Source organism: Ursus arctos, unplaced genomic scaffold (assembly GCF_023065955.2).
Source record: "Ursus arctos isolate Adak ecotype North America unplaced genomic scaffold, UrsArc2.0 scaffold_23, whole genome shotgun sequence".
Lineage (NCBI taxonomy): Eukaryota > Metazoa > Chordata > Mammalia > Carnivora > Ursidae > Ursus > Ursus arctos.
Window position 1 is genome coordinate 48,015,395 of NW_026622908.1, and position 22,972 is coordinate 48,038,366.

At 65.5% G+C, this 22,972-nt stretch overlaps 1 protein-coding gene across 10 annotated transcripts; it reads right to left on the bottom strand.

The window, feature by feature from the left end:
• Nucleotides 1–22,966, bottom strand: TSPAN4 (tetraspanin 4). 10 transcript variants are annotated; one of them, XM_057317630.1, is made up of 10 exons: nucleotides 22,729–22,966; nucleotides 20,873–20,968; nucleotides 18,203–18,416; nucleotides 17,968–18,044; nucleotides 17,642–17,741; nucleotides 4,084–4,275; nucleotides 2,658–2,732; nucleotides 1,582–1,683; nucleotides 1,337–1,468; nucleotides 1–1,238 (listed from the first exon to the last, which is right to left on the bottom strand). In XM_057317630.1, exons 3-10 carry the CDS (start codon nucleotides 18,314–18,316, stop codon nucleotides 1,059–1,061), a joined length of 972 nt encoding a protein of 323 aa, XP_057173613.1. In that variant the 5' UTR covers nucleotides 18,317–18,416; nucleotides 20,873–20,968; nucleotides 22,729–22,966; the 3' UTR covers nucleotides 1–1,058. The 10 variants fall into 10 exon arrangements, with proteins under 10 accessions (XP_057173613.1, XP_057173612.1, XP_057173611.1 ...); XM_057317629.1 differs by lacking the exon at nucleotides 22,729–22,966 and adding an exon at nucleotides 21,997–22,087; XM_057317628.1 differs by lacking the exon at nucleotides 22,729–22,966 and adding an exon at nucleotides 21,316–21,445.
• Between the last annotated feature and the right edge of the window lie 6 nt (nucleotides 22,967–22,972).

Sequence of the window (22,972 nt, forward strand, 5' to 3'; positions counted from 1 at the left end):
TGTTGTCCACGCACTTTATTAAAGATGCACCCAGAGCCTGCCCTGGCTCCGCTGTGGAATGTGGATGGCGGGGCAGCAGCCCCACCATGAGCACCAGGACCAGCGGTCGGCCCGCCACCCCCACCCGGGAATGACCCCCAGCCAGGGGGGAGAACACTGCTCTGGAGAATACATGGATATGAAAAGCGCCAGAAGCCCCTCCCGCCCCCAGCCCTGCCCGTGTTGCCAGCGCTCAGCCACCCCCTCCGGCGCAGTGTGTCACAGGGCTGGCTGAGTCCCGCAGCAGGAGAGGCAGGTGGGGACGCGGTCCTCTCCCCGTGGGCCGCATCCTGTGGCGGCTAGGCAGAGGCGGCAGGCAGCGGGCGGCCTACGCACAGTACGTATCCGCCTTCACCACCTGACAGTACATGGTCATAGCGAAGGTCAGACCCAAGATCTGTGGGGACACAAGGGGCTGGGCAGGACTGGTCCAGGAGACCACGAGCACAGAGGGGTCCTGCCCACAGACCCCACCCCCAGCTTCCTCCCTGGATGCCTGTACCCCACTTCTCCGGGGATGCCTCCCCCAACCCTGGCAATTCAGGTCCCACCCCAGCCACGTCCCCGAGCCTCGGCACAGGGGGCACCCTGGGGACTCCTAGGGCTCGGCCCCCGGACCTCTCCGCATGGCCACTGTGTTCTGCTGGTGGCTTCAGGGCCCATCTGCCCCCTCCCTCCCTGCCCGTCATCCCACCGTGATCACCTCCACAGTGTGTGCGATCTGGCTGTGACCCCCATCTGTCTCTGCACCCCAGGAACAGGGGCTGCCCTGACGTCCGCTTTACTGACACCCTGGCCTCAAGCTCCCCCAGGGCGCCGACACTCGGGAGGACTTCCACTGGGGCTGGGAAGCCAGGATCGGGGCACCAGGTCCCTGTGCTGGCAGTCCCGTGACGAGCACCCGCCCCAGCTGCCAGGCTTGGGCCGCAGGAACAAGGCGGGCCTGCCTGTCGAAGATCACCTCCCCACGGAGCGGCCCGAGCATCCCTCACACCCCACCTCTGCTCAGCCACGGGGGCTCAGGGCGCCGCCCCCAGGTGCTGGTGAGCTAGGGTGCTAGGTCGGAGGCCGGGCCGGGTCCAGGTGGCTCCTGAGGCAGGCCCTGCCCGGCATACCTGTACCAGTGCCGTGCACAGCCCAAAGATGCCCACAGCCAGAAGGTTCTCCTGGAGCCACATCTTCACGGTCTCGTAACATGGCTGGAGGAAGAGCACGCATCACAGGGGCCACGAGGCCAGCCCTCCTCCACCCCCAGTCCCCCGGGGGGCCAGGATGCATGGGAAGGGTAGGTGCTCACCGCCTTCCACCAGGTGCCAGGTGCGTGAAGACCACAGCTCTCACTGAACTCCAGGCAGCAGGAGTCGGGCACACGAGTGGCGTTATAGACCTCGAACCAGTCGGTGTAGTTGGAGACCCCACAGCAGCGAAACTACAGACAGGCGCAGGGGCTGGGATGGTTGGGGAGCAGGCCGGTGGGCCCTGCCCCCCCCCCACGGCACACCCCCATCCCCTCTGCCTACACACACACACACCCAGACTCACGTCAGTCTGGATGATGCTCCAGGCGTTGGTGAGGCCCACATTGCCTGGGGTACCGTACAGGTGCAGGCCCTTCTTCAGGTCCCGCTGGGCATACCTGTCGATCTGCAGGTGCAGTGGTGTCAGCAGGGCCACTCCCATAGCCAGCTCCGACTGCCTCATCCAGACCCCACAGGCACCTGTGCCCACTGTCCCCCTCCTTGGAGTCCCCTCCTCCCAGAAGCCCCCATCCCTGTGCCCAGGACTCTGCTCCTGCCCGTGCCCACCCCTGGGCACTCTGTGGTGCGGAACACCGGCTGGCACTAGAGTCAGGCACCTCAGCTTCACGTACAGAGACAGACGGACAAGTACAGAAATACCGAGACCGGTCTGTACACACGGGTCGTGAGTACACACGGCTCCGTCTGTCGGCTCAGGGGCCCAGAAGCTACGACGCCCCAGTGGCGAGGAGCACGCCGGCCCCCGGAACTTGGTTCCAGACCATCCTCTGGTGAAGGAACCAGGGCTCCTGGAGAAAAGGCTGATTCCAGGGCTGGGGCAGGAGATGCCAAGCTGGGTCTGGGGGGTCGTTCAGCGCCAGAAAACGCACCGAGGGGAGGATGCCAAAGGGACCCAGGAGCCAAGCGAGAGCTCCCAACGGGCAAAGGCACAAAAATGTGAGCAAAATAAGGAACGCAGGTCTAGGGTATAGCCCAGAATATAAAACACGTGTAAAGGAGCTGTCAGTAACGTGAGTGAGTAAAGGGGGTGGGGGATTTTCCCTGCCCAGCAGACAAGCAGTCCAGGACGGCAGGAGCTCAGCACAGCCAGGGCACAGCGCTGCTCGCCTGCGCCCCCACTTCCCAGAGGGTCAGAAACTTCCCCGAGCCTCCAGGCCTGGACTCTGGGGGCTGCAGTTAAAGCCGGGTCCCCCAGTGACTGGATGGCAGGGGCTGCTGTCCACCCACACTGAGTGTGGGGCTTGTGAACGCCATTCCCAGCCGTGCCCGCACCCTTGTCACCCACAGCGCTGTGGCCCCTCCCCGGGCGGTGAGATCAGAGCCCACACCGGAAGCCGGGGAGGGCAGGGGTGACTGAACCTTGTCAGTGTAGGCGAAGAACAGGACGGTGACGGTGGCCTCCAGCAGGAACACCAGCAGCAGCAGCACGAAGAACTAGAGAGGAGACCCGGCCTCAGTGACCACCCCCGACCCCAGGCTGCCCCCCAGCCCGGGAGGCCTCCCAAGGGCGGGGCCGCAAACCTCAGACAGAAGCCCCAGTGTCCGCGGGGCCGTCCCCCGGAGACCGGCGTGCCCCGCCTCGTGCTCCCCCACCTCCCTTGGACCCCTCCCCTCTCTGTCTCAGGGCTCTGCTCTTGCTCGACGGACCGGGGAGCACAAGCCTCACACCTGCCAGCACACACGTGTGCTTTGTGCCTGTGTCCCTGTGGGCAGGGCGTGGGTCGGACCGCGATGACCCCAAACCCTGGGGGTCACAGCCATCAGAGCAGCCAGGGGTGGCCAGCAGCCACTCAGGAAAGGCCAAGGTGAGGGGACAGCCACCAGGAGCCTGAGAGGCCCCACCTGACTGCACCAACCTTGCCTGCTGGCTGGCAGCCCCCCACTCGAGCACCCCCAGAGGCACAGCCCTGACCCTGGCTGGAGAAGCCCCCGGCCAGCGGAGCAGCAGAGACGCGTGCACACTTCCTTTCCCGCAGACAGGAATGGGGCCAGGGCGGGGGGAGCGAGCCCTGTCCTCTCCTGGGGCCCCCGATCCGGCCCAGGACTCAGGGCCCACACTGCCCCCAGCAGGCCCCAGGCTCTGGACCCCCAGGTCACCCTGTGGGGAAGGCTGGAGTGCAGCTTCCTGCCCCAGGGCAGCTGGGGACCCAGCCACGCCCCCACCTGCGGCTCCAAGGGATGGGGCGGCCTCTGATGGGAGTGTCCGGACGTGCTCCACACCTGGGAGAGCTGAAGACGGGGGACGTGCCCTCCGGGGCCCCACCCTGGGCAAGGGCTCCTCAGACAAGAGCAATCTGAAGGGGTGATTCAGGACTTGAAGCTGCCGGAGGCCTTTGCCAGACATATTAATAGGCAAGGATCCTTCCCCTTCTCAATGATCTGTGATTAATGTTCCCAAAGACGAGAACATCCTGCCTGTGACCCTGTCCCCAAGGCAGAGGGGGGGACTGGGAGCCTCTCAACACCGGGTCCTGGGACAGGAGCGGGGGAGGGGTCGCAGAAAGGGTGGTTCAGAGCAGGCCCGGTACGGCTCCTGTGTGCACGTGTGTGGGGGTGTCTCTGTCCTGTCAAGGGAGGCCTCCAGGACGGGCTGAGCGGGCAGCCCCCAGCACCCGACCCCCCTAGCCCCAGGCTGGTCTGGGAGGCCCCAGCAAGGCCCCCAGGGGCTGCCACAGGCCACGGCTGTGAGCTGTTGTGGCCCTCGAAGCGGCACAGAGCTGGAGCAGCAGCCCCAGAGGTGGAGCCCACCCGCGGGGGGCACTCGCAGTGAGCAGGGGGCACTCACGGTAAGCAGGAGGCACTTGTTCTCCTTGATGGCCCCGATGCAGCCCACGAAGCCAATGGCCATGACGAAGGTGCCGGTAACGATAAGCAGGTTGGCGGCCGACAGGGACGGGAAGGAGGAGGACAGGGTGGCGAAGTTCCCCTGGGTGGCAGCCAGCCAGATTCCAACACCAAGGATGCCGCAGCCCCCCAGCTAGAACCACCAGGGTGGGGGGAGAGAGCAGTGAGGCAGCCTCCCAGACCCCCCCAGCCGGGCTACAGTCTCCCCAGACCCCTGTGGCCATCCCGTGGGCCCCGTGCACCTTCACCCGCCCTGCTGACTTCCCAGGGCCACTCACCCCCCCCAGTCTTGTCCCAGCGCCCAGCCAGTTCCCCCACACCCCCGATCCATAGCCACAGTAATGGGTGGGGACGCCAGGTCTGCCCCCAAGGCAGTGGGGAAGTGTCTGAGGACACTCTCCACTCGGGTCACAAATGGGTGCCTGCCCCGTCCCAGTGACATGGTGAGGCAGCCTGGGCAGGGTGCCCCAGGGGCCCCCCAAACACCACCCGTCCAGGAATCATCCTCCTCTTCCCCAGAGCCTGGCCTGTACCTGCCCCCACAGCCTCTCTGGATCTGAGCAGTCAGGGAGATGACCCCTGGTGTCCCCAGCTGTCCCCTTCTAAGTACAAGCCCAAGAGCACTCCCCTGGCCCCGGGGTGGATGCCAGCACGGGAGCACCCATGCCTGGCCCTCGTTGCCCCTTCCTCTCAACCACAGGAACCTGTCTGAATTTAACAGTTGCTCCTTATTACAAACACAATTAAAATGAGAGGAAGAAAGGGGAGAAGGCCCTCGGCCTCTCCTGGTGACAGGGACATGCAGCCCTGGGGGAGCAGGGGTGGGCCAGGGCTCTGGCAGTCTCAGGAATAAACAAGAGAATGTTCCAGGTGCCGGCTGGGGGCGGTAAGCCCCACAAACACTGACCAGCACCTGGTCCCCCGAAACCTGGGCTTCAATGAGACCACTCGGCGACCAATGCCTGCAGGGCTCTGGGGAAAGCCAGGCAGCCCCGGGGACCCCTCCCCACTCCTTGCCTTCTGGCCCGGCCCCCATGGCCTCAGCCCCCAGGGCGCTCCTAGGCGTGACACCCAGCCCTTGGAGTGATCACCCCGCATGCACAGGACAGGCTAGGGCACAGACTCCAGGGTATACTGCATCTACCTGGGGCCACCACAAGCCCTGCTTCACCCACAAAAGCTTCCGGAGCCTACAAGGCCAGACTCCCACCCCATTTCCCAGACCAGTAAACTGATGCTGGGAAATGAGCCAGTCAGAGGCAGAGCCAAGGGGAGGCAGGACCATCCACACCCGATGCTTCCCCAACAAGTGGCCTGGCTCCCCAAGCCTGGCAGGAACCCCATGACTCAGCAGACCCCACAGGCTCTGAGACCCCTGCCCAAGAAGGCCTCACCTTCCCATGTGCACCTGCTCGCCCCTTCCCCCACCAGCAGGTCAGCCTGGCCCTGGGGTGGGAGTGGGGCCAGCATGCATTAAGCCAGGCTGGCAGGAGACTACAATTATTGGGGGGGGGGGGGGGAGACGCACTCCCAGCCCAAGAGCAGCAGGGGCCACGGCTCCCCGGGTGTGGGCAGACACCGGGGGCTCCGGCCCAGGCCTACCAGCATCTGGGATCCCTCTGGGGCTTGCCAAGGGCTGAGTGGGGCAAGAGGGCCCCCAGCTGAAATGTCCCCCACCCTCCAGTGTGTGTGGGGGGGTCCGTCAGCTCAGGGTGAACATGCGGGTCCTCTCTGACTCGCCTGCCCCTCTTGCACCTTCCACAGAAGCAAGAACTTTGGTCTAAAAGTCAAAAACAACACCTCTTCTGAACGCTGCTGGCTCAGGGCAGGATCCAGGAAGCTGGGGTCGTCCTGCTTGCTTGAGCCCCTCCCCAGAGTAGGGTGGGGGTCTGCAGTCAGGCAAGGGGCAGGGAGAGGGCAGGGTATCAGGTTAGGGGTACTGACCAGATGGCCCTGGAGGTTCCCAGAGGGCCCACCATGGACGGCCTCCCGTGAGGCCACCTCCATGCAGTGATCAAACCCAGGGCCATGACGAGGCTCCAGAGGCCAGGGGCCAGGGGAGGCTGCCCAGACAAGGCTCAGAGGTGGGAGGGCAGCAGGGGGACCCACCCGGAGGAGTGGCTCAGACTGCCTCTTCTGCACCCAGTGTGAGGAGCCAGCTGCCCAGGGCGGGGGGGGACACAGACACAGGGTGACGTCTGCACCCCAGAGCTGGGCTTGGGCACAACCCCGGGGCAGTTATGGAGATGGGGAGTGTCCCCCCACCTGCAGGATGGAGGCAGCCCCCCCCTCCCCCAGCAGCGCTGGCGCTGTCTGACGTGCTGACCCCAGGCAGGGCCGCTGAGGGGACACCCAGCACCTCTGCGCACCCTGCGCCCGCCTGTGGGAGGCACCACTCCACACCATGGGGCACAGAAGAGGCTGGGACAGGCTCTGGCTCCTTCGATCCTCCCACCCAACCTGCAGATGAGAAACTGGGAGCCGAGGGCTTTCTGGAGCTGTGCCCTCCGTTGCGCCTGCAGGGACACCGGGCACCGTGTCCCCACAGCGTGCCCAGTGCCTCTGGGATCTCCAAAGCCCAAGGGAAGGTTGAAGCTGGGGGCACCCAGTGAGGTGCTGCGCACAAAAGGGACACCGCGGCCGGGGACCAGGGAGGGACCGGGGTCAGGGAGGGCGTGAGGGTAGCCCCCTCACCTCCCTGTGGAGGAGGACACAGTGACCGGCCGCCATGCCCAGGCTCACACCAGCTTGTCCCTCACTGAACCACACAGCCCCCACTCGGAGCGAGTCACGTCTCCGAGCTGAGCCCCCAGGATGGGGCCTCAGGGGGTGGGGCTGCCTCCTGCAGCAGGTCCCCGAGCAGAGGAGAGAATGACTCGTTCTTCACAACCCCACTGCCCGCCTTCAAGGACGTCGGCGGACGGCTCCTGTCAGCAGGAAAATGAGCCGTCTGAGCTCCCTCGCCCCATGGGGACACACGGAAGGGCATGGAGAGGACACGGGGAACAGAGCAGCTGTGGTAGGTTGGCCGGCCCAGGTCCCGGGAGACCCAGGAGGGGGGTCCTCACCCCAGCACTGGTGGAAACGGATTTCCTTAATTAACTCTGCACACATCATCCCACCTCCACCCTGAGATGGCAGGAGAGACCCACACTGTGACACACACACCCCACACTGCCACGGACACCCCTCACGGTCACCGCGTCACACGCCCCGCTGCCACGGACACCCCTCACCGTCACCGCGTCACACGCCCCCGCTGCCACGGGCACCCCTCACCGTCACCGCGTCACACGCCCCCCGCTGCCACAGGCACCCCTCACCGTCACCGCGTCACACGCCCCCGCTGCCACAGGCACCTCTCAGCATCAGTGTCACACACAGGCTCAATGTCACAGACATGCTGCCCTATAACCTGTCATGCCCGCAAGCCCCAAGGCCCTCCGTGTTCAAGCATGTCTGCATAGACCAATCACCAAAAACTCGGACACACACATTAACAGAATGCACACACACAGTTAATAAAATTACCTGTAATTTTGAAAATGTTTCTGCGTATGCAGCTTTTAAAACATTTTGGCAGGAAAATTACAGCCTCCAAGTGCAGGAAAAAAACAAGGCCCATTAAACTCAGACACAGAACATCAAACACAGGGCTAGTGGGGCTGAGGTCCCTGGGAGGCTGGGACCCTACCCCAATCCCACGGATGTCCAGCCTCACTCTCTCACTGCCTGGGGCACTGGCTGGACTCTCCTCCCAGCCACACAGGAGCCCAGCTGGGTCCCAGGAGCAGACTCCATGACAGCCTGAGAGAGGGGCCCAGGCCTCCTGCTGGGGACCCCATCCCTGCCCTGCCATCCGCTGTGGCCTCACTGACTCCCTCTGGTGTACCTCGAGCACATGCCCTATCTTCTGCCCTCACCTGTTACCAGCCCCAGCCCAGTGCCTGGCTTGTACTTCCCCCGACGGCCCCCTGACATTCCTGCTGTCCTTTTTCTTGTCTGTGCATTTTTCGGGTTGGCCTAGGGCTGGGGATATAGGGACCACATGGTCTGAGATACCACCCCCGCCCCCAGGCCCATGAAGCGGCAGGTATCAGGTGGCTCTCTGCCACTGCCCCTCCGGCCAGCAGATGGCAGGACAGCTGGCCATGTCCTTGGAACACAGTGGAGGGCTGGGTGCCCGCGGGGGCCAAGCCTGTGCCCAGAAGCCCCTTGCCTGGCAGCCAGCACAGCCTTGGGGTGGGGGCTGGGCATGGCAAGGTGTTTCACCCCACCCAGCCGAGAACAGCCACGAAGGGACCCCATCAATACAAGTTCAGGAATGGCAAAATTTGTCCACCGTGCCAGAAATCATGTCTGCAGCTGCCCCAAGGCAGGAATCAGGGAGACTGAGCGAAGGGGCTTGAGATACCAGATATTGTCACCCTGGGTGACAGTTGTCTGCCGTTGATGTTCTTAAACTCCGGCAAGCCCCCGTGCCATCATCAGCCCGTTCACTCACCCCCAAGGCTTGGACACAAGGAGACCAGCCCCACTGACTGAGGACCCCTGAAGCCAGTGTGCACGGGGGAGGGACCGGGCAGAGGAGCAGAAGAGCCCTGGCCAGCAGCTTCAGGAGGTTCAAGTCCACCCTCCAGGGCAAGGAGGGGCTCATGGACCACAAGAGACATCCAGGGGACAGAAAAGAACCACAGCAGCAGAGACGCCTGGCTGGCTCAGTCAGTGGAACACGAGACCCTCGATCTCGGGGTCGTGAGTCGTCCCCCCTCCCCCGCCACCCCGTCGCAGAGAGTCCCGCGCAAGAAACTCAGCAGCACTGCTTGGGGGAGGGGAGGGAGAGGCCATCGCCAGATACCTCGGGCAGCCAGGGGGAAGACAAAGCCCCATCCGTAGGCAGCAGGACAGGGCCGCAGACGGGAAGGTGCAGCTGGGACATGGACCACCTGGCCTCCGAGGGGCCCTCTCCAGCCCTGAATGGCCGAGGCCACATCTCTCTGCCCCACACAGAGCCCATCCACCCCTGCTTTCTATACGGAAGGGCCTCTCCAGAGAGGCCTGGCCGACCCACCTCTCCCCTTGTCCTCCCTCCCAACAGGCCAGACTCCAGGGACACTCACAAAGGCACCACGAAGCCCACCTGGGTCACTGGGTGGACAGACCCGACAACCACCCAGGATAGAGCCGGGCCGCCAGGACTCCACAGCAAGGCCACCAGTGACTGACCCCTAACTGACCACTGCCACCCCCGCCCTATCAGGGGAGCCACCAGCTCCGCACCTGGTTCCAGCATCAGCACTTGCACTCAGAAACAGACTGCGGCCGGGCATGGTGTCTGCTGGCCGCCCCCGCCGTGGGAGGGAGGGCTCTGTCGCTGAGCTGGCCCCAGAGACCGGTACTGCCGCCACAGAGCAGATCCGCACCCCCAGGCCCCAGAACCCCCGTCTGTCCCGTCGGCCAGCTGCTGGCCCCAGGGAGGAGAGTGTCCTGACCCTTGACCAGGGACGCCAAGCACACCCACCCCCAGCACCTCCCCCCGTGCCCTCCAGACCCAATCCCAGCACAGAACCCGCTCCACCCATCACAAGGCTGCCCACCCACCCCTACCTGCAGGCAGCAGGACACGCCCTGCCTTACCCGTGGCAGAAAGGAACAGGAGCCCGGACACCGGGACGCGCCCAGCTACCATCAGGAGGCTGAGGCTGAGAGGAGCAACAGGGTCTGAGACACTCACTGGCCCTGCCCTGGGACCTCCCAGCTGCAGGGAGGCCTGGGGGGAGGTCATGGACCCCAGCTCTACGGGGCCCTTTGCCACCCTGTGTTCCCTCCTCCAGCAGTCTCAGGGGCCTTGCCCAAGGGCCAGTGACAGCAGGTCAGGCCACCCACTCGGATGTCATCTGCAGCTCCTCACCTGGGGTGCAGCTGAGGCAAGGGAGACCCCAAGAAGACCCTGAGGAGGGCAGGAGTTACCCAAAGTCCTAGGGTGGCCTGGGCAGCAGGAAAAGGCAGGCAGGCCTCCAACCCCCACCCCAGCCATGCATGCAGAGGGACCCTGACCACAAGCGCCGGGAGAGGCAGAGCAGCGAGCAGCCGGGAGGTAGGAAGGGGGGTGGCAAGGGACCCCTGCCAGGAGAGCAGCAGGGGGAGGGACCCTCAGCTTGGCTGATCCGAATCTGGAAGGAGCTGGGCACCTGGCGAGGGGGAGACACAGAAGCACCCTGACCTTGCTAGGCTCAGCCCCTTCTCCACCCAGGTCCACCCCCTACCCCGTCCCAGACCACCTGGACCACCAAGAATGCCCCTGTGCGAGCCCTGAGCACTCTGCCCCAGAGCGGAGGAAGGGCAGAAAGAGCACCTCCTTCCTCTCCTCTGACCGGGGGGGCCTGGACAGCCCCAAACCCTCACCCCACACCCGGCATCACATGGTACACCCCACCTGTTCCCCGGTACTGAACATGGCCCTCTTCACCAGGATGGGGCTCCTAGGAGACACTCCCCCCGCCCCATCGAGGGGACCCTGGCCCTAAGCTGCCCGACACCTGTGCAGGCCTCAGAGGAGGGCCACTGTGTCCCGCTGGAACTGTCTGTCCCCAGCAAAGGCCCCACCTGCTGTGGGAAGGCAGGAGAGGGTCTGCGGGTCAGTCGGCTCTGAACTCTGTGGGGCCCCCACCACCAGCATCTCTATCCCTCTCCTCCCTTGGGTGGTGCCTGTGCCTTCCCAGCTCCCCCGTCTCAGGTCACCCCGGCTGCAAGCACTGGTGACAACACGGGGGCCTGTTTCCTTTGCAGGGCCGGGCCAGTGGCCCAGCCAGTCCACACGGGACCAGGCAGATCGAGTCCAGGACAGACAGGTGATGACTCTTTCCTGCCCCACGAGGACCCAAGGCTGGAGGCCTCAGTTCTGCTTTCCCAGGCCCAAGCAGGAGTCCCCAAGGAAAACCCAGCAAACGGGGCACATAAGTAAGAGCCCGTTATCTCCTGAGCCTGCCCTTCCCCCTCCCTACCTCCCCAGGCCCAGTCAGGAACTATGATCTCGGCCATGGGCACCCCAGGGCCAGGGGGTCCATGTGAGGGCCTTGGGGGGTCTACCTCCAGCAGAATCGAGGCCCTGAGGTAAAGGGGTGCCAGGCAGGGCTTGGGGGACAGGAGAGCCAAGATGAGCGTGCGACAAAGTTAGAGAAGTCATTGTTGACCTCTAAGTAGGTGTGAGGGATGGTGCCCTTGGAACCCCTCACCTCCCTGCTCCCCTCCCCCCATCTGCACTTGCAGCCTGGACTCCTGCTCCCCCACTACCAGGGCCCCCGGCACCCACTCCCTCTGGGAGCCACACCCAGGACAGGCATGTCTGGCCCACCAGACACTACTCCCCCCCATCCCACCCTAGCTGCAGATGATGACCTCCCCTCTGCAGGGCTGGCCCTGCAGGTGGGGTCAGAGGCACGGACACAGGTGAGTGTCTTGAGGTCCAGCTCTCTGGGACTCCCCTCCCACCACCTCAGCCCCGACCCTTACAGATAGCTCCAGTGGGGAGACAAAGGCATGACACTCAGGGGTCTCCCGGTGACTGTGGGAAATGGAGTGAGGGGCCAGAACCCCCAGGTAGCAAAGGACCTGGGGCCCGGGGCAAGGGTGCTCCAGCCTCTGCCCCAGGCACCTGCGGCCTAGCTGGCACCCACACAGGGACTCAGCCTCCTGACCATCCCCACCGCGCCTCACCAGTGTTTCCCGGGGGCTGTGGGCAGGCCCGGGTGCCCCTTTCTGACCTCCGGGTCTCAGACCCTGGCTGGACACCACACCAGGGAAGGGGCAGGCCCAGGTCAGCAGAAGGGGACCAGCTTGCTCCGCTGGGAGGGAGAATTATGGAATAAAAGGGAAATGGATTTTCCAGCCCAGGGAGTCCCAACGGGGTCTCTGATCCACGGCAGGAACTGGTAGAGCGTGTCTGCCCTGCGGCAGGTACTGATGCCCCTACAGGATTCACGGGGCAAAGACAGCTCTGCCTGGGGACCCACTGGGAGGGGCCGGACCCTGGAGGGGTCCCCTCTCCTTCTGCCTGCAGGCAGCTGCCCAGATCACTGAGGAGAGCAGACATGGGAAGAAGCAAGTCTTGGCCATCTCCTGAGACCCGACTCTCCACCACACCCACTGCCCCCCACCACCACCCCAGGCACTCCGCCACCTACCCTGCCACCACCATCAGGTCTGGTCACCCGCGGTGACGTGCTGACTCCACCAGCCACTCGGTGCTGACCACACTGGTGCCCTCTGCAGCTGGTCACATCCCCCCCAAGAGAAGATGCTCACCCCATTCACAGGCCTGGGCCCGGGCTCCAGCCACCACCCACCTCTGCCTGCCCTCCATCTGGGCCTGGGCCTCATCCCTCCCAGGACTCTCTCATAGAGAACCAACTCTTGGCGTGACTGCCTCTGGAAGCAGGCATCTGGGGCAGGAGCCCCTGTGGGTCACACCCCACAGGCAGCCCAGGCTGGCTGCCCCTCCCAGGGTCCCGTGACTACCCCCACCACAAGTTGGGAAGAGAAAAATACAGCCTAAGAAGGAAGGGAGCAGCAGAAAGAGGGACCCGGGTTCCTGGGCATTTGGCCCAATGGAGCTGCTTGCAAAGGACAGCCTCCCTGTGGGGTCCAGAGCCCAGGCGGGAGCTAAAGCCACGCCCCCCGACTCCAAGCTGTGGAAGGATTAACCGTGAGGCTGAGTGACCTTGGCATCCTCTCCCCACCTAGCCTCCCCTAGCCCAGCCAGTGGAACCTCAGCCTGGCCGCGCGTCGCTGCCACAGCTAGGGCCTGCCATGCTCCCAGCAGTTATGGGGCTGGGGCCGGGGCTGGGTGGCAACTCCGTGATCGCCATCATCCTCCCCACCCACCCACCCACCCTTGTCTGGAGGAGGAAGGGGCCACCCTGCAGATCCAAGACCTCTGACACTGGACACACATCCTGTCTGAGCAAACCCAACCCACCTCAGCAAAAGTTTATGGCGCCCCCGCCCTGCACGCACACACACACGCACACACACACACTCACGCACACACGCACTCCTGCACCCAACCACGCAGGAAGAGCCAGCAGGGAGCTCCCCACCACACCTGTGGCCCAACACCCTGCTCAGGGTCAGGCCCAGCCAGACAACTCATCGGTGCACACACACCCCGCTCCCTTCCCACAGCGCCTCCAGAAACCGGAGGGGACCACCTGGCCCCCAACAGCCCCCTGAGAACCACGGTCCTTGGGCCCAGTAGGTCAGTCCACTTGGGGGGGGGGGTAGGGTCGGAGAAAGGACGCCGGCTGCGCGGAGGGAGGGGAGGGCATGGAAGGGAGGCCCCACAGTTTCAGCGCACTGCCTGCCACGGCCAGCATTCGAACCCCGGCGCGGGCGGGCGCAGTGCCTTGCCGCCCTGTGGGGCGCGCAGGTGCGGGACACGTCCGTCTCCGGAAGAGAGCGGAGAGGACGCGGGGCAGCGGGCCCGAGTGCGGAGCCTCGGCCAGAGCCTCGCGGTACCGAAAGGCGCCCCACGGGCCGGGCCGGCCCTGGCCCGAGCAGCGATCCTGGGCGCACACCTCTGCCCGTCTACGTCCGGGCGGCTCGCCCCCCATCCCTGCTGGAGCGGCGACTCTCTGTTCTCCCTCGTTCCTCCTGCCGACCCGGGGCCGCGGCCCCGCCGCCACTCACCCAGAAGAGCAGGTTGAAGGCGAACATGAGGAACTTGACGCCCTGGAGGCAGCCGCGCGCCATGCTGCAGCGCTTCAGCTCTAGGAGGAAGATGAAGGAGAGGTCCAGGTAGAAGACCACGTACTTGTTGCCCTTGGGCGACGTGTAGCGCGCCTGGGCCGCCTTGGGGCCGGGGTTGGCGTGCAGGCCGAAGAAGGGGCTGCTGTCCCCGCCGTCCCCGGCGCCCGCGCGCCCATACAGGCTGCTGTAACGCCGGAAGGGGCCGCCGCGCGCGAAGCCGGGCTCCTTGCCCTCCGGCGACGGGCTGCGCCGGTACGTGGACTCGTCCGTGCTCGAGCGGCGCATCGCGCCAGGGCCGCCGCCCGGCTCAGCGCCCCGCGCCCACCGCCCCGGAACGCCGCATCCCGCTCCGGCCCCGGCCCCGCGGTGGCAGCCGGGCGCGCCGCTCCGCTCCGCCCCGGCGGCGGCCCCGGACACCTGCCCGGTCCCCGCGCCGCAGCCCCGGCCCCCGCCCGCGCCCGCAGGCCAATCCGCGCCGGCCCCGCCCCCGAGGACCCCTCCCCTCCCCGCCGGCCCGCCCCGCGCCCCCGGCCCCCGCCCCGTTCCCCTCCGCCCCGCCAATCCGAGCCCGCTCGCCCGCTCACCCCTTCCCACCTCGCCGCACCGCCCGGCGGACCCCTCCCCTGCGCTCCCCTCGCAGCGGCTCCGCCCGGCAAATCCGACTGCTCCGCGGGCGCGGGCCAATCGCGGCCCCGGGGCGACGACCCCGCCCCGCCCCGGGCCGCTCCGCCGGCGCTGGCGCCCCTCGCTCTCGCCCTTCCTCGCTATCGCCCGGGAGGAAGATGCTCTCGAAGGGCAGGGGAAGCGTCGGAGGGGGCTGGGGGTCTGCGGCCGAGGGCCAAGGCCCAGGCAGCTCTCAGCCCCGGGAACGAGGACCCCCCCCCCCCAGCCTTCCGCCGCGGCCGCACTGCCCCCCACCGGGCCTGGAGACCTCCGACCGCACTCGAGATGCAGAGCGCTATGCAAATGAAGGGGTGACCCAGTTGCTTTCTGGTGATGACCTGGGGCAGCTTCGATTTGGGTTCCCCGCCCAGAGCGAGACAGCAGCGTAGCCCGGAACACTCCCTGGGTTGCGCACTCTCCAGCAGCTTCCCCCACCTCCAGCCTGGGCTGGCGACGCCCGCGCTGGGACCCCCAAAGCCCCCGCAGCTCACAGCTTGGATGGGGAGTCGGGACAGGAATCAGCCTAGGTTACCCACCCTGGGAGGAGGGCGGGTGGAGAAACCTTGCTGGGGGAGGAGGCGGGGCTGCCCCTGAGAGGGGCTGGGGCAGGGAAGGGCAAGTGGAGAGGGTGCCTAGAAGGTAGGCGAGTAGATCACTCTGCAAGAAAGGGGGAGGCTTTCAGACTCACAGGGAGGGGCCGGAACACACAGGAGGGCAGGGGTGATCCCTAGGCACCTGAAAACAGGCCCAGACCTCAACTCCCAGGGCATCTGGCTTGTTCACTGGGCCAGGGCGGGCTGACCCTCCCCTGGTCCTGCTTCTCTGGGTGGGGAGAAAGGTCGGTTTCCCCAGCACGTGATGCCTGCAGTCCCAGAACCTCTCACTGGTTTAATGCTCTGCTGCCACTGTCTTGGAATTACTGATAAGTTCTGAGAGGACCTCCCATTTCATTTTGCACCGGCCTGGGCTAGAAGTCAGACCCTGCCCCTCCCAGACACATCCACACTCCCGTGCAGATGCGGACCCACTCCCAGCTCACAGATTCCCAGGGTGACTTGCATGCACCCTGGGACACACACTAACGCCCCTTAGACTCACTCTGGATGTGCACACGTGCTGGTGTGCAGACACACATACCATAGGAACAGTCCAGAGGGACATACACACCCGCAATCGCAGATGGGGACAGACGTCCCCTCAGCTGCACCCCCATAGCTCTCCCCATTGGTGGGGGCAACATGGTCTCTGGGGCCCCCTGGTGTTGGGGGGAGGCATCAGCATGTAAGACAGACGCCCCTTTCCTATCTGACCCTGGGCCTGTAGCCCAGAGGCCAAAAAAGAGCTGAGCCCCCTCCCCTCGGAGCTCTGGGCCTGGGGTCTGTGCCTTGTACCCTGGGCTTGGGCGGTAGCCAAGGCCTCTACCAGGTCACCACGGGAGTGCTCTGGCAGTGTGCACCCAGCAGGACAGTCCCAGAACCTGAAGTCCAAAGACAGAAGGGCTGGCTCAGGGTCCCTGGGAGTTGGGTAGCAGAGCTCAGAGGGGAGAGAGGTGGGAGGGAGAGGAAGAGGGGGATGGGAAGGAGAGGGGTGGGAGGAAGGGGAGGCAGGGGTGCCGAGGAAGGGATACTGACAAGATGACGCATTGGCAGACTGAGTGGTTGCAAGAGGCAGCAGGTCTTGGCCGGGGGGTGGGGGGGGGGGTGGGGGGGGGTGCAGCCGGCAGAGCAGGACTGTCTGGGAGGCTGGGGGCCCAGAGAGGTCTGGCAGCCCTGCTGGGCCCTGAGGACCTCTAGCATCAGCCCCCTGCCGCCCCTGAAGTCCCTTCATAGAACTGCATCTCAAGGCCCCAGGGCAGTGTCTGAATGACGTTCCCCCCAGAGCAAAGCTGGCCCTGGCAGGGAGCGGACAAGAGAGTCCCAGAGTGCTTGCCTGTGTCACATGGCTGGCCAGCCTGCGGTTTCCCAGGGCCCCCCTACTCTTTCCTCCCCCAAATGTGCCTTGTGTCTGGGCCCCAGGAAAGGGACACAACAGTGGCCCAGTGGAGAAGCAGACAGCGGAGGGCCCCCACCCGAGACCTGCAGAAACCACTGTCCACATCTCTGCTCAGGGAACAAGTGACACCCTCCAGACCCCAGTGCCCCCTTGGCCCACGTCAGGCAGCTCTGCAGCCCAATCCGAGGGGGCACCCTCGGATGTGCACGTGTGGCACAGGTGGGCTAAGGGAGGATCCAGGCTGAGCGGGCCTCACCCCACCTCACCCCTATACCCCACCCAGATACTGCCCCCCATACAGCGCCCCTACGGGCTGGCCCAGGGTCAGACACACTCAGGGCGCACAGCTGGACCTCCAAGGACATAAATAAATAACCCTGCTGCCAGTTCATCAGCTTTGTCCTCCTCAAAGAGGCAGGGTCAGAGGTGAGTGGGGACCGGGGCCTGAGGGGCGGGAGGCTGGCTCCCAGGGCAGGGCCTCTGAGGATGAGGAAGGGGTTGGCCAAGGCTGAGAGGAGAGCAGAGATGGGCAGGACTCCCCACGGAGCCCCGTGCTCACCTCTCCACCCCGTCATCATGCTGGAGTGGGACAGGGAGGGGGGCAGAGGGGGAGTTGGCCTGGGTTCCCGCACCAGGCCTCAATACCCAGGGTGCTCTCAGCTCTGTCTCACTCAGCTGCCACTATCCCAGCACCCCCCAAAACATCCCATCTACAAAACCCTGCAGGCACCCGCAGGTGGCCAGGAGAGTCTGATCTGAAATAAATTTGGGACATTCACCCAAGGGTCCCGGGGCCAGTTGGAATGAGGACACGAGTATATCAGGGCTGAGGCTGGGGGGGGAGGGCTTCCCTCAGTGCTCTGGCCCAGCGTCAGGGACCCTGTCCCCAAAGTCCAGCCTCTCCCGCACAGGAGTCCCCTCCTTCCAGCAGGTGTGGGCCCAATGAGACATGTTCAGGAGACGGCAACAGCTGGGTCCGACGGTCTGTGCCAGGACCAGGACAGCATGCAGCTGGCAAAGCCCCTGGGCCACGAGTGGACGAGCCCACAAGGCAGCACAGGTCTGCCCCACTACTTTCCCGCCAGACCGTGACATACCTGCACTTGCTGCCGGAAAGAAGCCAGCCGGAGCTTGGTTCCCCTGAAGCTGAGCCAGCAGGTGGGCCAGTGGTCAGTACAGCCAAGGCAGGCTGGAGCCCTGTGGAAGGAAAGATGGGCACAATGGAGCCCACACTGTACCGTCTGCGGGGGCTCCCAGAGGCTGGGCAGGCACCTTGGGGATGAGGAAGAGCCCTCCACTCAGGACCAGGTCCCTACAAGGGCCGGAGAGGGCAGCTGGGGGACTGGTATGGGGGCACTGCCAGACTCAGGGGACCAGAACAGGGGCGGCGGGGGGGGGGTTCAAATAGGGCTTTGCTCCCAACCTTGGGTCAGTTGTCCGGAGAAGCCCAGAGAGGGAGGCAGGCTCTGCCCACAGACACAGAGATAGAACACCTGGGGTCTGTGCATACAGAGAGTATTCGTGTTCACGCATGTGGTGGTCATGGCATGGACCCCAGAGGTGTCCACTTCCCCCAAGATGCCCTGCAGCCCACCCATTCCTGGGCTCCAAGCAGATATGCCCTGAGCCACCAACCGAGCCAGCTGCTGATGACTCACCAGGCCCGTTCCTCTGCCATCGGCATTCATGGGAAGATTCTGTCCTTCCCCACCAGCCAGGGGCTTTGAGGAGGGGACCCCAAGCTCACGGGGCAGGGGAGTATCTGAAGGCATCCCAGTCAGGCCCCCCACATCTCACTCCTCAGACCAGGTGCTCCTTGCAGCCCGGGGGTGGGGCAGGCGGTCTTCTCAGCAGCTCAAGGACAGGAGGGGACTGCGGAGGCTCAAACCACCACCACGGCTGGTGTCCACCCCCCCACACCCATCCTCTCATGGGCAGCCCACCGCCTGCCAGTCCACCCAAACCTATGTCTGGCCAGTGAGCAGACAGAGGGCTGCAGGTGACCTCATACCTCTGTCCTCCCCAGAACCTCAGTGGGGGGACGACGCACTTGGGAGCCCTCGGCTGTCCCTGTGCCCAGGGATGAAGCATCCATGGAGGGGTTTCAGGCCCAGAAAGTACGAAGTGCGGGAGTGGGGGGCAGGGGAGGGAACACACCTCATCCACTGTCCTTGATAAGCGCCCTCACCAGGACCTATGGGGCCCAAAGCCCACAGCAACATTCTAGAAGCTAAAAACCATGCATCATACCCCACTATGCCCCCACACCCCAAGACCTGGGCATGGGGGAGGGGCCTCCCAGGCAGGGCCTAACGGGTAGATCCACCAGCAGCCCCCCAACCCTCCCGGGCCCCCCAAAATGAGAAAGTCCCATGGCCAACACCAAGCCGAGGCTGGAGGAGACCTCTGCCCAGCCACACTTGCAGCCCTCACCCCCGAGCAGCCCCTGGGCCCCCCATGAATGCCCTTGAGCCCTTCCGGCTCCCACAGTGCTCCTCCATGAGTCCAGAGCCTCCCACTCCCATCTAGGGCAGCCCAGACACAACCCTGCAGCCGGGGCAGGGTGCAGGGACCAGACAGGACCGGAGCTGGTGCCATCTCTCACCCAGGCCCAGCCTCCTCCTCCAGGAAGCCACCCTCCCCATTTTCTGCTCTGGGCTTCCTTTGAATGCAGGGTCTGACATGCCTGCACCCCCGGAATGGCACCTGCAGCATGCAGCAGGGACAGGGCGGAGGGAGAGCCCCAAGACAAACACAGCTACAGTCCTGGGCCCTACAGGCCTGGGCTGGGTCTTCTTGACTCTCCAGGGCTCTCGAGTGGCGAGCAGTTGGGGGACCCCAAGAGAGCATAAGCCATAAGAAGGCCATGGGCACCTACCTGGACAGACCAAGGAACCACCCCAAAATCCCAAACAAAGATGGAAGGTTGCCGGAGGCGTGGCATACCTGAGCCCCAGCAGCTGAGAGCGGCAGGGGCCTGGCTGGGTGCACACACCCCAGCAGGGGCAGACCAGCGGACAGAGCAGAGCACAGCCGCCTACCCTGGGCCCCCAGGCAGCTTTGAGGAGCCAGGGAGGCCCCGCCAACACAAACAGTCCTGTGGTGTCGGCCTTCCTGCTGTAGGCCCAAGGCCCACCCAGGCCCCCACCATGGGGGAGGGGCGCACACACACCCTCCCCACACAGAGCCGAGGCAAGGCCATCTCCCCACACCCAAACTGGAGCCTCCAGGGCTGGGAGACACCCACTCCAGGGAAGGGGTCTCTCCTGGGCCCAGCAAGGCCAACCCCCACCTCAGGGTCTTCCCCCCACGTCCCTGCTCCTACTCCCCCCTCAGGTATTTCTCTGCTGGAGGTGGGGGTGGAGAGGACACATCAGGACTCCGAGGGGGGCCACCTTTCCACCCACCACAGGCCCTGGGAGCGTCCTGCCTCAGGCATCCACAGTGTGTGCCCACCCACCTCCAGGCCACCACAAGTGCCACGGAGAAGTGCCACATGGGGCCCAGGCAGCAGGGCCGGCAGGCATTGTTCCCAAATGCCCTCAGCCCAGGCTTGTCCAGAGCATGGTTAGGGAAGGGCCAGTCAGCCTCAAGCACGCCTGCAAACACCACCACTCATGACTCCTTAGCCCCCAGGGCCAACGGGCTAGTATGGGTACCGCCAGCAACGGACCCCATCTGACCCTGGGGAGGCGTCTGAGCACATATGTTCATGGACGCCACCCCACCCTCCACATCCACCCAAAGCAAGAGGGGCTGGGGCCAAGCCAGGGTCGGGACCCTCCAGCTGGGCAGCCTCTGGTTCCACCCACACATTACAGATGGAGAAACTGATGCCAGGACCAGCAGGCAGGGTCAGCTGACTCCCTGTGTGCAGGGCAATGCTCTGGGCCAGAGTGTCTCAGCAGCAAAATCCTCAACCGCTGATCTGATCGCCTTGTCCCCTGCCTGCCCTGCAGTGACCCCCTTCTGGCAGGAAACGTGGCTCACGGGTTCCCAACCACATGCGAGCACAGCCCTCCCTCCCTCCCTCCCTATGCCTCCCACCACCGGGGACAGGATACCCCATTCTTGAAAAACTGGCACTCTCCCTCCCCAGAGGCCTGGGCCCCATCTGTGCTGACACTGCACACGGAGAGAAGCAAGGGCCCCCCTTCCCCTGCAGGCAGTGGAGGGCCCCCACCCCTACTCTCCACCAGTGCCCTGGGCCCCCATGTCTCCCTCCTGCCCACCCTGAGGAGAGCCTGGCCTGGGGCCCAGCTACTCCCCCACAACACACACACAGAGGGACATGGCCACGCAGGGCAGAGGCAGGGGGCAGGGCTGACCTCTGAGGCTCCCGGGTGTCCCGCCGTCAGGGCTGAGCGAAGACAGAGTAGACACAGAGAAGAGGACCAAACGTCCCAAGGGGCCTCCACGCACACCTGTGTTGAGGGCACACACACACACAGGCTAAGGTGGGGCAGCCGTGATGCTCCCCATGGCCTCTCCTTGGAGATCAGGGAGCTGGAGGGAGGAGCCCAGGAAGAGGAGGCCACCACCACCCCCAAATCTACACACAGCTCACAGAATTCCAGGAATGTCAACTTGGCTCTGGCCGGGATCAGGGAGGGAGGCTCATTCCCCTCACTCTTTTGGAGTAAACAACTGCTCAGGGCAGGAGCATGGGTGGGGCAGGCCCTGGGCCCCTCCTCCAGGAAGCCTTCCACCCCCACCAGTTCCCCAAGGCCCACCCGCTGACAGCCTGGATCCCCTCCACTGTGTCCCTCACCTCCACATTTGCCAGCAGCCTCTGCAGCTGAGCCTGGGTCTGACCCCAGGCCACTGTGACTCAAGGCCCCCTATCCTGTCCCTCTGTCCAGGGACAGGATGTGCGTCCAGTGGGTGGGGTGGGGGGGCAGCTGGGAAGGGAAGTAGCCTCACTCGTGGCTCTGCACGTGGCAGCATGGGGGATGACAAATGCACTGGGCAGGGTGTCTGGGACCCAGGCAAAGGTGGGGGCACAAACTCCAGGCAGGCGGCAGCTCTGGCCAGTTCCACCCAGGCCCCAGGGGACCCTCCGACTCCCCCCCCTTCAGCTAAGGCCAGAATCCATCATCTACCCTTAGAGGGCTGTTAGCTGATGCGTGGGACTCAGCATGGGCCCCACTCACCCCCAGCAGAGATCCAGATGCCCCACGCCAGGAAACCTGACCAGGCCCCTCCCACCAACACACTCGCCTAAGTCACAGGTGCCGCTCTGTAACACACCCATCCCCCACAGCCCAAAGTTTTAACTCCTCCAGGGAGCCTTCCCTGCCTCCCCTGCACACTGATCTCCCCCCAGCCTCCAAACCTGGGATCACCTTACCCCACTTCCAGAGACACAGCCTCACCTTCCTTTAAATCTTCTGTGGCTCCCGCCCCATCACCTCTAGCTCCACCACCTACTTGGGCCCCAGCACAAACTTACGGCCTAGAGCTGCCCCGCAGAAACGGCCTCCAGGCCTCCATCCCAGGGTTCCCTTTGCCAGAATCAGTCCACTCTCTTACACACATCAGCCTCGGTTCAATTCAAAAGGCACCTCTTCCACGACGCCCTCCCTGACCACCCTCTCCAGCCTCCGCCCCTTTCTGAGTCCTCAGAGGCCCGACGCCCCCAGATCACGGGCTACCCAGCACAGCTTGGCCCGGGATGGGTGCAGACCCTTCCTCCGGAGGAAGGGAGGAGGGAGGCGAGCCAAAGCGGATCTCTGGGGCGCTGGGGGGAGAGGAGCTGCCGCTGAGCCCCGCGCGCCCTCCCGCCCTCGGGGCTTCAGGTAAATGCCGGGCCGGGACGGACACCGTGCGGGCGAGCGGGCCGGGCCACGACCGAGAACCGGACCGCCAAACTCAGCCCCAGAGACAACCCCCCCCGCGGGCGCGCGCGGGCAGGGGCTCCGACCGGGGAGTGCCTTCTCCCGGCCGGGCCACGAGGGGCGGCGGGAAGCCCGTCCGTGGCCGCCCGCCCCCGCCGGCCGCCGGCCAGCCCCTCTGTAACCCCCGCCGCGGGTCGCCGCGCCCCCGGCCCCGGCCCCGCCACTTGTTGCTGCGGCTCGGCTCGGAGCTCCGCGCTCGGGGCTCCAACCCCGCCGGCTCGGCTCCGGCCCGGCTCGGGGCTGCGGGGGGCGGGACCCTGGCTGCATCCCGCCGGCGGGCGCCGTACCTCCGCGCCGTCCGCCCGCCGCGCAGCTGTCAGTCATGCGGACACGAGGAAGGCGAACGGCCGCCGTCGGCCCCTTTGGGTCCCGCCAGGATGCCGTAGGCCGGGACACACCAAGTGGCGGACGGGGGGAACGCCGCCTGCTCCGGCCGCGGCCGCGCGGGCCCCGGAACCCCCGGTCCGCGCGGAAGGAGCTCGGCCCGGCGGGGAGAGGACGGCGGCGGCGGCGGGGCCGCGGGGCGGGCTG